At 37.1% G+C, this 10694-nt stretch overlaps 1 protein-coding gene across 4 annotated transcripts; it reads left to right on the forward strand.

The window, feature by feature from the left end:
* Positions 1–74: 74 nt before the first annotated feature.
* On the forward strand, positions 75–10491 carry LOC143449602 (protein ECT2-like). Of its 4 annotated transcripts, XM_076949866.1 has the most exons (21): positions 75–389; positions 2441–2527; positions 3434–3616; positions 3727–3924; positions 4054–4219; positions 4339–4496; positions 4640–4754; positions 4930–5051; positions 5126–5258; positions 5462–5809; positions 5896–6258; positions 6431–6540; positions 6638–6826; positions 6969–7176; positions 7335–7527; positions 7647–7743; positions 7863–8013; positions 8183–8295; positions 8562–8761; positions 9176–9443; positions 9789–10491. In XM_076949866.1, the coding sequence occupies exons 1-21, from the start codon at positions 228–230 to the stop codon at positions 10029–10031; spliced, it is 3807 nt and encodes a 1268-aa protein (XP_076805981.1). In that variant the 5' UTR covers positions 75–227; the 3' UTR covers positions 10032–10491. The 4 variants fall into 4 exon arrangements, with proteins under 4 accessions (XP_076805981.1, XP_076805982.1, XP_076805983.1 ...); XM_076949867.1 differs by lacking the exon at positions 2441–2527; XM_076949868.1 differs by lacking the exons at positions 5462–5809; positions 5896–6258.
* The last annotated feature ends 203 nt before the right edge of the window (positions 10492–10694 follow it).

Raw genomic sequence — 10694 nt, forward strand, 5'->3', positions numbered from 1 at the left:
CTGTTGATTGACCTAACGGCTTCCTATCGGTACAGGTATCAAGAAATGAATATAATGTTGTTTTTGGCAGGTTGTAAGTTTGTTTTCTAAGCATAATTTTGTGGTGGACATGACATGCCAAACAGTCCACTAACTTTTTATCTGCTATCTGTGTTGTATATGTTTGTTTGCGATAATTGCATTGTTCACAAAGATTTTCTGTTACAATATTTGTTCAAGTGAACATTATGGAAATAAGTCAAGCATCTTCAAATCAAAGTCTAAAACTATCATCAACGACGACCTCTGATGCTAGCAATGATGTACATGAGCGACATCCTTCAATTGAAACTAGAGTGTGTTTGGTAGGAGCAGTCACAAAAAACGAGGATTTAAAAGAAAAGTTAAAGGTTAGTTTTGCCTTTTATACTTCTTAGGCTTCGTGACGATAGCGTGCAATTTAGTTAATTTCTGCATGTGTATATATAATACTATCATACCATAGTTATCTATGGAAGAATGTTGATTCGACCAAAAAATATTTTTGCTAAATATATATGTATCTTAACTAGGTTGTTTTACTATATTTTGTCAAATTACAATTTAGTGAGCATGAAGTTTTATTTTTTAAAGTCAGGTTTTTTGTTTCTGGTTTGTATTTTCTACCCTTGGTTTACACGAAGTAGGCTATTCATTTCTTGGGTAGGCTGTTCATTTCTTCTTTGAGCTGTGCCAGTTTTTACATATATAACTTATTTTATTATTTATAGCCTACAGCAGGGGTCGGCAACCTTTCGTATGCAGTGTGCCAGTTTATGAATAATGTCAAAGTATCAACAACTCGCATGCCAAACATTTATTTAAAGCATTTTTTACATCTTATTAAGGTGATATAATGTGCGCGTCAAATCATCTCACGTGCCAGGGGTTGCCGAACCCTGGCCTGCAGTGTGCGTGTAAGTTGCTCCCCTTATTTTGCTTTAAAGAATGTTACAACTTTTGTTTTTTAATATGAACAATAACCGTATAGGAGCATATTTGAAGTACAAGTGAAAAATTAGTGCACACAAGTGTGAAGAAAACCTTCATCTTTTTTAAAGACTTTGTACTCACTTCCTTATTACACATAAATCTCTACCCCAATTTGGTGCTCAAAATTGTAATAAAAAATGCGACCTGTGTGCAAGATTTTATGGTAGTTTTACTAAAATGTTGATCAACATTATGTGTTGTTGGCAGCATCTTTGCTGCTATAAGCCTAATTCTGGAAAGACAGGCTTTTATAGTGTATCTATTTTTAAAAAAGTCTTTCAGCCTGTGCACAATGTTTTAATTATAAACCATATTTATTTAATGAACAAATATTCTGTCATGGTCATGGTCAAAACATTTTAAATAGATTTTTTTTGCAAAAATGTATATTTATTTCTATCAAGTTTCCACATTTGCATAGCTGACTTTCTAGAATGACACTTTAGAACAGCGGTTCCCAAACTTTTCTAAAAATTTTGCCTGGTGGACCCTTTGCAATTATTTTGATATTTCGCGGCACTATAAAAATCAAAGAATGCTATAGGAAAAATGCAAAAACCACACCAATGAAATAAAAAGGAAAAACTATCAAATACGGTAAGCGTTTAATGGGATGGGTGCACTTGTTTTGCTGCAATTAATTCATCAATGGTTGGTTTGGTTTTGGATAGCGCAACTCTCATGTCGTGTACCCTCTGAGGCTCTGAAACTGCTTTTAAGCTTTAAAGACTAATTCTCATTGCGGACCCTCTGAAAGTGCTTTACGGACACCAGTTGGTCCGCGGACCCCAGTTTGGGAACCGCTGCTTTAGAACGTTGGCCTCTTATGCAGTTGACCAAGGTTTAATTCTCGGCTTAACTCCTGCCAAATACTTTAATAACGGTTTCCGCAGTTGCCTTGCTTGGCGTTCACCATGCAGTGTCATTCCGAAGGATGATCTTTTGCTGTGACAAGTGCTGCACGGCATGGTGAAGGCCCCAAGGATGGTAAGACAGTGCATTACATTGCGCATGAAGCCATCTACATTGTGCCCATGCAAATACTACAGTGTGCCCATGACTAAGTGATCATGTTTCTAGAAAATGAAACTGGGTCTTTGGATTTTTTGGCTGTTAAATGGTTGTTATCAAGAGATGGCTTCTTTGTGTTTATGTTAATTAGGATAGGCTAGGAAAGCATGAAGACTTAAAATTGGTTCCTGCTGACTTTCAGCCCATTTATGGGTTAGGGCTTATTTTTCACATAAGGTTTTCTCACTACGGAGGCCTAATACTGTAATTTGATTAGAACTTGTTTTTTGGAGAAACACACCACTTGGCCACACAGTTTACATGTAGAAGCCTACCATTGTACTTACGTACATACAGTATTGATTTGGTGCGTGTTACTGTATTTTCATAACTGTAACATTCCACTATTTTGCTTTAGCTTATTAGACAAATGGAAGTTCTTACAGTTCATATTCTGAAACAAAGAGGTGGTAAGCCAAAGTATCAACAATCGATCGTAACAATGGTATTGCAGATTTTGATTTGAAATTTTCAACTTTAAAATTCGTTTTCTGTGGCCAAGTCATACCCTGCATGTTACCCATTAGTTTCAAAATACCGTTGGAGTTTAGGTAATATGGCAATGGCTTAACAATAACATACTCCTGTTTTAAATAGGATATCTTTTCTTGCAAAACAATAGTTCTATATACCCTGGTTCTCAAACTCTTTATTTCTATTCCTCCTGCAAGTAACCTGCCCTTGAATTGAAACTAGCATGTTTAACAAAATTTTGTTGCAATTTTGGTTTGCAGAGTACGATAACTAAGCATGACGAGGCATGTGGGCATTGCTAAACATTTGAAGGTTCTATTACAATTGGGTCATTGGCTTTGTTTATTCTTGATGTTTAATTGCTTTTCACAGCCTGTGCTGAGTTATGTCTTTGTGTGTATATAGCCTAAAAACTGTGTATCATTTATACCGAATTTGCTTGAATTCACTTGTGATTTCAAATTGAGGGCAATTTTTTCTTGCCATAATAAATTTATTTGACTAGTACCATATGCAGTACCAGTACTGTGCTGCTAATCCAGTTAATCAGTAGTTACTTATGTATTGGTAGTTATAAAGTTTTTCGAATCCGCTTCATTGATAAGGCAACATTTTCACACTACCAAGAATGTAGAGACGCTTTTGGTTTGTTAATTTGTTAATATTATTTTATGCGCCTTTTAATCAAGGCCGCCTTCTACTCCTTTTTAGAATCATTTTGTGCCCCTTCTAATCATGTGTGCCTATTAATCGAGTAAATACGGCATGTAGTTAGTTTGCAACACTTTCAATGTCGTTTTTGTATACGATCTTCTCGATTGACTTAATGATGTATGCTGTTAACTTTGACCCATATAAAACTGACATTTATATACAGGACTTAAAAATTCCCTACCTTATTTCCAATGATGGCAAAGAATACAAAGATGAAGATGATCCATATTTTGAAACTATTTTCATTTTGGAAGATTTTGAAGGAGAATTATTTGAAGAGCTGAAACGTTCTGATAACAGATTACTAGGCCCACCTGTGATTTCTTCTATAGCTGTAACAAACGAGGTATGTCTACAATATAACTTAAGCAAATTTTTAAATATCTTTTATACTCTAATTATTCGATATGTTTTTCCGATGTATTTATACCTCAAATTCTGTTTATTATGCCATAGCCATTGCCATACACATGTCGTCCACTTTATTGTACCTGTATGCATGGACTCAATCTTTGCTTCACAAACTTCAAGACAAAGGACCATTTGGCCCATTTGGTCACCCTCTGCCACTACATGGGAGCATGCATTAGAAAAGACATGAGTGCTAAAATTGACTTTCTTGTAACCAACAGTTTGCATGGGCCAAAATTCAGGGTAATGATTGTGAATTACTATAGTACTGTTTTATTGGGTCAGTGTTTGATGTAAAGCATTGGTTTTGTGATCTCTTTGGGCCTAGTGATTAAAAGCATTGGTTTTGTGATTTCTTTGTATTGTTCACAGACTGCTGTAAGTCTTGGGACACCAGTAATGAAAGAGGAATGGATACATAGATGTTGGGCTGCACGCCGCAGAGATAAGTTATATCAAGCCACTGATGATGAATTTCTTACACCTTGCAAATCTAAACCATTTGAAGGCTGTACACTAAGTTTTTTAGGATTTTCAGGTTATATTGAATACTATAGATTTTTTTGTTGGAAAGCCATTTCATCTAATAGCTTAATTAATGCTTTCCTTTTTTACCTGCAGTGTTTAATTCAAATAACATTACTCATTATATAACAGATGCAGAAGAGAAGGACATGGAGGAGCAAGCAAAAGAACAAGGTGGAATAGTGGCTGCAGTTGGTGATACCTCATGCACTCACTTAATTGTTGAAGAAATCAATGTTAAAAAGTTACCGTTTGAGCCTGAAGGGAGATTATATATTGTGGTTCAAGAAGTAAGTGAAATTTATAGTATGAAATATGTCACAGTCTTCTTCAGGCTGTTCCCTGTCAGATCTAAATGAATCGCAATGACGAATATTTATTATACATGTTATATTTTGTTAATTATGAATAATATTGAATAATCTTTGTGCAGTGGTTTTGGGGAAGTATTCAAATAGAAGCCAAAGCAGCGGAATCCATGTACATTTTTGAACTTGTTGAGTATCCGAAAATGTTGACTCGGAGTTCCACGACATCATCTTTATTAGGTTTCACACTGAAGTTCCTAACATTATGTTTATATTTTCATGAAAATTTGGCATATAAATTCATCCTGGTAACGATTCAGATATGTCATTACGTTGTAGGCTTGAAAATGCTGCAAAAATCTTTTTGTGGAAATCACCGTTCATTTTCATATTAAGTTACCGCATACTTTTTCAGGCACCCCGAAATGGAGAGGCTCCACAAGCAACTTAAGAACTAGATCTCGAGGTTCCACTGGAAAAAGTTTTTCAAGGAAAAGGTCCCGGCTCCGCGAAGAAACTCTTGCAAAGCTTGCTCAAGTAAACTGAACATCAAACTTTTGCAATCTATAAATTGAAAAAGATCTTTAAAAACTTTAATCGACCTTCATTAGGAAAGTGAAAATGACCCTTCAAGGCCACCTCGCAAACGTCCATCAACTGACACTTCCGCTTGTGTGCCTGATTCTATGTTAGATATGTCCAACAATACTACCATTGCTAGCTTGAAATCACCAAATACGCCAGGTATGTCTGGATCCTACACCATGATAATAAGATCGAGATAATTAAGTTGTCTAACTGCATTGAAATCATTTATGAAGTGATGTCTCTCTGAACATCTGCTGTAGTAAGTAGCAGTTCAATTAGAATTGGTGATCTGTTTGGAAGCCATGCTTGTAGAGATAATTATGCAGCAATATTTATTAGACATACCATTTTGTTTAAAGAGAGACAACGTTCTGCTAGACTGAGGAGCAGGCGTAGATTGGAAAGTATCCCTGACATATTTGATCTCTGTGAGAAAAACTGCAATTCAGTTTCTGTTTGTCAAAGAGGCTTAGTTCCCACTTCTTCACTTGTGCTTAGCCCATACCAACAGCCAGGTACCGGCCATTCAGTGCCAGACCAAAAGTTAGATGGACAGGTTAATAGTGTGGAAGGAAACGAAGAAAGCATAGGTCCTAGAATTTATGATGAGGACATTGACTCGAATGTTCTAAATCAGAGTGCTGGAGTAACTGAAAGGAGAAAATATAGAAAACGTAAAAGTTCTGAAAGTCCTAATAATGCAAAAGGTTAGTTTCGTATTAGCAATGGTTAGGTAGGCAGAATTAGGTAAGTTATAAACTCAATCATTATTTGATAAGATGTTAATTTTCAGAGGCCAAAGGTGTTTTTGAGTCAGCAAATGGCTCCACAAATGATTTCAACAAATGCTTTTCCTCATCAGTCATTTTTGAAGAACCAGAAAATTTTTCTGACAAGCACGTTCGGAGGTTTTCTTTCGTGGAATGTGGGTTTAGAAAAGGAAGATTTTCTGCAGCATCTGGTGCTCTTAAACGATTTAGCCTCTTAAAAGACTCAGGAAAATTTAAACCAATTTTAGAGCATGGAATTGGTGAAGTAGAAGAGGATAATTATGTGGACATGAGTGAAAGGGATAGTTTTGGCAGAACATCTAAGACTATTACAAATAATGCAGAAAATTGCATTCAGAATGACTTTGATACTAAACCAAGGCAAGGTAGTCAAGAAGAAAATTATTTTTATGTCCTCAGTTTAACTCGCTAGGTGTTAAATGCTAATATCGTTTAAAGACATTGCTAATTGCACTTTCTGCTGATAGTATTACCAATCACCATATCACAACTAGATTATCTGCACAAGATAATATTACCCAATTACATATATTTCAGATAAAGTCGCTAGCCCCAAACCTGCTGTTACATCAGCAAGATACCAAGTAGCTATGGAATTTCTCAACACAGAGAAGAATTATGTTGGAATATTACAGACTATATTAAATGTATGTACACTTTGTAGTAATGAAATTTTAAAACTAAACCTTCGACAAATGAGTTAATGGCCAATAGGATATTCAAAAATTGGGTGATTTTCTTCAGCTTTTCAAGAAACCCCTGGATGACCCAAACCAAGCTGGTGGTCCTATATTGGCAAGTGAAGACATGAAAGCAATTTTCAGTTCCTTGCCTGAAATTGAGGCAGTCCATCGTTCAATGAATAATGATCTGCAGTGTCTAATGGCAAAATGGAATGACACGTCTTGTATTGGAACATTAGTTCTAAAATATGTAAGAATTAAGATAAGAATACCATTCACCATACGTGTATAGCAGTCTTGAGGCAGACGTTATTATCCAGCTATAGCATCATAATTTAACCAAGTTGTTTTCTAAGCGCTTTTACACTAGCAAACTGCTTCATTTCTTCTAGGCTGATGAATTTGGTCGATGTTATCCTTCATTCGTGAATTTCTTCGAAGTTAGTGTTGATACGATATCTCAGTGTGAGGCCAGATCTGCTAGATTTCATGCTTTTCTTAAAATCAACCAAGCCAAGCGTGAATGCGGTCGGCAAACTTTGGCTGAACTTCTTATTAATCCCGTCCAACGACTGCCCAGAATCATATTATTGTTACAAGGCAAATTATGAGAATTACATTAGTAGATTTTTACATGCATAATTGCTTGTGCAATAACTTGTTACTTTAATTTATAACTTCCGATATACTGTACGATAGTGACTGTGGTGGTATTTGTAAGTCTCGACAATTCACATTGCTGGTCAATTATGGCTTAGACATCAAGAAACACACGGAGCGTGAAAACTCATCCCACCCGGATGTTGCTAGTATTTCTAACGCACTGGATGCCCTCAAAGAAGTTATGACCTACATCAATGAGGATAAGAGAAAAACGGAGTCTCAGCGGCAAATATTTGATATCGTTTACGAAGTCGATGGTTGTCCGCCCACTATCGTTTCTTCGCATAGGTGGAAGGCACTCTATAAAATTAACTTGTACAAAGAACAGTTTACAGTCTTGCTTTTCAGTTGTTTTTTTAGTATAATAATTAATCATAATAACCAACAGCATATTTGTAAACTTTTAGGCGATTTGTTGCGCGTGCGGAATTGCTGGCAATTGACGATAATTTATGCAGTAGAGGCGACAACATCAGTCTCTTTATATTCTCAGACTGCGTGGAGGTAAGCTGTGTTCAGTGACGCATTTACTGAAAAACTAGATCTTGTAGTGAACAGTTACCTTGGAGCGTAGATAGCTCATGCCACTCTACGTATAACGTTTCTATCATTTCTTTTAACAGATTGCGAAAAGGCGCCGAGGTATGAAAGCGAACAATTTCAAAAGTCCCAACGTGCACGCCAGACCTACTGCCAACGCAAAATCTCTGAAACACGTAAAGTTAATGTCTTTGTTCCACATTAAGAAGGTGGTCAACATCAACGACTCTGACGGTCGGTTTAATACAATGTACAATGTACATGTCATCACTTTATAATCTATAAACTTTTGAAGTAAACTAAAAAAAATTAAATCAAGAAAATTGTATTGTAATCTTCATGCATTAGCCTTGCTTTCAATTTTTTCGATTTTTTTTTACACGACTCGGTTTTTGTTGTGCAGAATGTGAAAACGCGGTCGCTTTGTATTGCCGAACGCCGACGGACACTCAGGACTGGCTGTACATGTTTAAAGTGCTTTTCTGTTCGGAAGATAACAGTGCTCAACCAAAGGAGGTAATCACTCTAATTTGCTTCCGTTGGAATTGCCCTTATACAAAATTTACATCCATAGTCAGTTGAAAGAACTTTTGTTTTGACAACAGTTATTAATAGTTGGATTTATCAACAATTTTCCATATTTTACCTGCTATCTCTCGTGTCATGTGATTATTCCGGTGCAGATATATCGACGTGTTCCTTTAATTGCTGAATTTACATGAAGTGGCGTCTTACGTGGAAGTTCTGTTGTTGTACTTTTTGATTTATTTGTCTTATCCCAGGATTCTAAGCGCGATAACAAGGAAAACGAAAACGAAACCGAAGGTGACACTGGGAAAGGACAACTGCTTCGAATCCTGGCTAGGCACCGTGCCAGTGCACTATGCAAGGCTGTTGATGATAACTTCGTTTGTGCTGTTAACCCCCATGAGCTTGATGTAAACACCACTGATCTAGGTTCCACCCTTGGACGCGCTGTAAGGTAAGCGTTGATGAATAATGAGATGGAAACAAAATATTGAATTAGTCTATTGATCAAACGCAGGCATAACTTTTAAAAGCGTTCAGACTGTGGTGTTGGACTTGTGACAATGCTGGATATCAACAACATTTCTAGTTACCACGCTTTGTTTAAATTACTCTTATTCGTGCATTGTTAATTTGTTATCTGGGCATAATTACTTTGCCCTTTCCAAATAGAGACTTAGCAACCTGTGTTGCAGATTTAGAGATGCCACTTGCTAACGGCGTTTCTCCATAACGTAACATATCCAATATCCATAATCTATACCATAATTCCGTAACAAATATAATGAAAAAAGCTTAAATTCAATTCAATAATGTTTGACAACGATTCTTTTTTGTTTTGTAACAAAGTGGTTTATTATTTTCTCAGGGCCGCAAAGAAGTCAAGTCGCAAATTGACTCGCGCCTTCTCATTCACTCGCACGCCCAAACGAGTTGTACAGCGTGCGGTGTCAAACATGCTAAGTCCGTCTCAACAGAGACCACCGACTGGCCTGTTTAGGACAGAGAGCGCAACGTCCAGGGATTTGGAGCATGACGACACTTCCAGCGTCGCATCTAGTCTTACGCCTAGCATGAGCGTCACCAGCCTGTGTACACCTCAGCGAGATTGTCGTGGAAATAGGCTGTCCAGCACTGTAAGTTTAAAAGGCCTTGTTAAGGGTGGATCGGAAAAAAAGCCTGTTAAGGGAAAGTACTGCATCTTTGACAGCAGTTTTGACTCTACTGACCACGATAATGACCTAATAGACGACATTCCTTAGCAAAATTGTTAATTCACTGCATGCTGTGGTTTTCTCATATGATGTTTCCGAATAGTTTGTGTTTATAGGATCAACTGAAATCTGTACAGAGTTACCAATTTTGAAGTTTAGTCTTCCTAACCTAAATTCACTTTTTTTCTTTTTTTTTGGGCACTCTAACATCGGCACTGTGTGTACCACCGTGATATCTTTTTCACCATTGTGACATCATAAACATAGTGTGATGATGATCCGATGCAAGTGGAATACGTACAATCGCCAATGCTCAAAACCTCAGTGAGTACTTTAACTCTGGCGCGTCCACCTACGGCGGCAGATTTATCGGATTTTCCAGCCGTTCCCACTCCGCCTGCCAGAAGAAGAAAACTTGGGTCTACTATTAAGGCCGCAACGGTTGCCTTTGGAAGAACGGGCTCTTTCCGGCGTCGTAACAATACCACGAAATACGAATCCGCGGTTTGAATGTGTTTGCTTGGAAAGTTATGAAGGTGCTTAGATAATAAGATTATGTGTCAGTATTTATACAAGCTGACGGTGACCGCGGAATGCTTTCGCTTGTGTACAATTATATGCTAATGTTGCAGGACTGCTGCAGATGGTCGCATGGTACTGTGTTTTTTTGTATAATGCGCCCTTTGAAAAAAGATATGTGGTAGTAAAACGCTTTGGTTTGCGAAGTTTTCACATACCACCGCCTTAAAAAACAGTTACCGTTTAACTGTGCATGATGCAAAGCTCCACCACACTAGTCTTATTGTTCTTTCCACCACTGATCTTAAAAACTTTCGTTTTGTACTTACCAAGCGTGCAGGCGCATGTGTTTTCTTTTTGTGGTTGTCTGCCAGTGCTTTGCTGTAGTGTAGCTCCAGTTAATAGCTTTCGTTTTCGCTGAACTGCTTGTAATAAAAATCAAATATTGGGATTGTGGGTGTTTTAAATTATAATATGATATGGCTACAATAAATGACCATTTTTTTAATTATTCCGTTAAAGACCTGCTACAGAGGAGCGGAATGTTTATTTTGTTATCGACTGCAACCAGCAGGCCCAGATTTTATTAGGTTGCAGTATAACCAGTTCAGCTGCAGTGCTACATCATGAACTACAACTTGTAAAGATCAGTCG

This window comes from Clavelina lepadiformis, chromosome 3 (assembly GCF_947623445.1).
Source record: "Clavelina lepadiformis chromosome 3, kaClaLepa1.1, whole genome shotgun sequence".
NCBI classification, from domain to species: Eukaryota; Metazoa; Chordata; class Ascidiacea; order Aplousobranchia; family Clavelinidae; genus Clavelina; species Clavelina lepadiformis.

Bases quoted from the DNA above. Each gene is read 5' to 3' on its own strand.
- LOC143449602 (XM_076949866.1), top strand. From the start codon at position 228: ATGGAAATAAGTCAAGCATCTTCAAATCAAAGTCTAAAACTATCATCA. The intron at 3,617-3,726 runs GTATGTCTACAA...ATTATGCCATAG, and splicing joins CTATAGCTGTAACAAACGAG to CCATTGCCATACACATGTCG. The intron at 7,528-7,646 runs GTGGAAGGCACT...GTAAACTTTTAG, and splicing joins ACTATCGTTTCTTCGCATAG to GCGATTTGTTGCGCGTGCGG.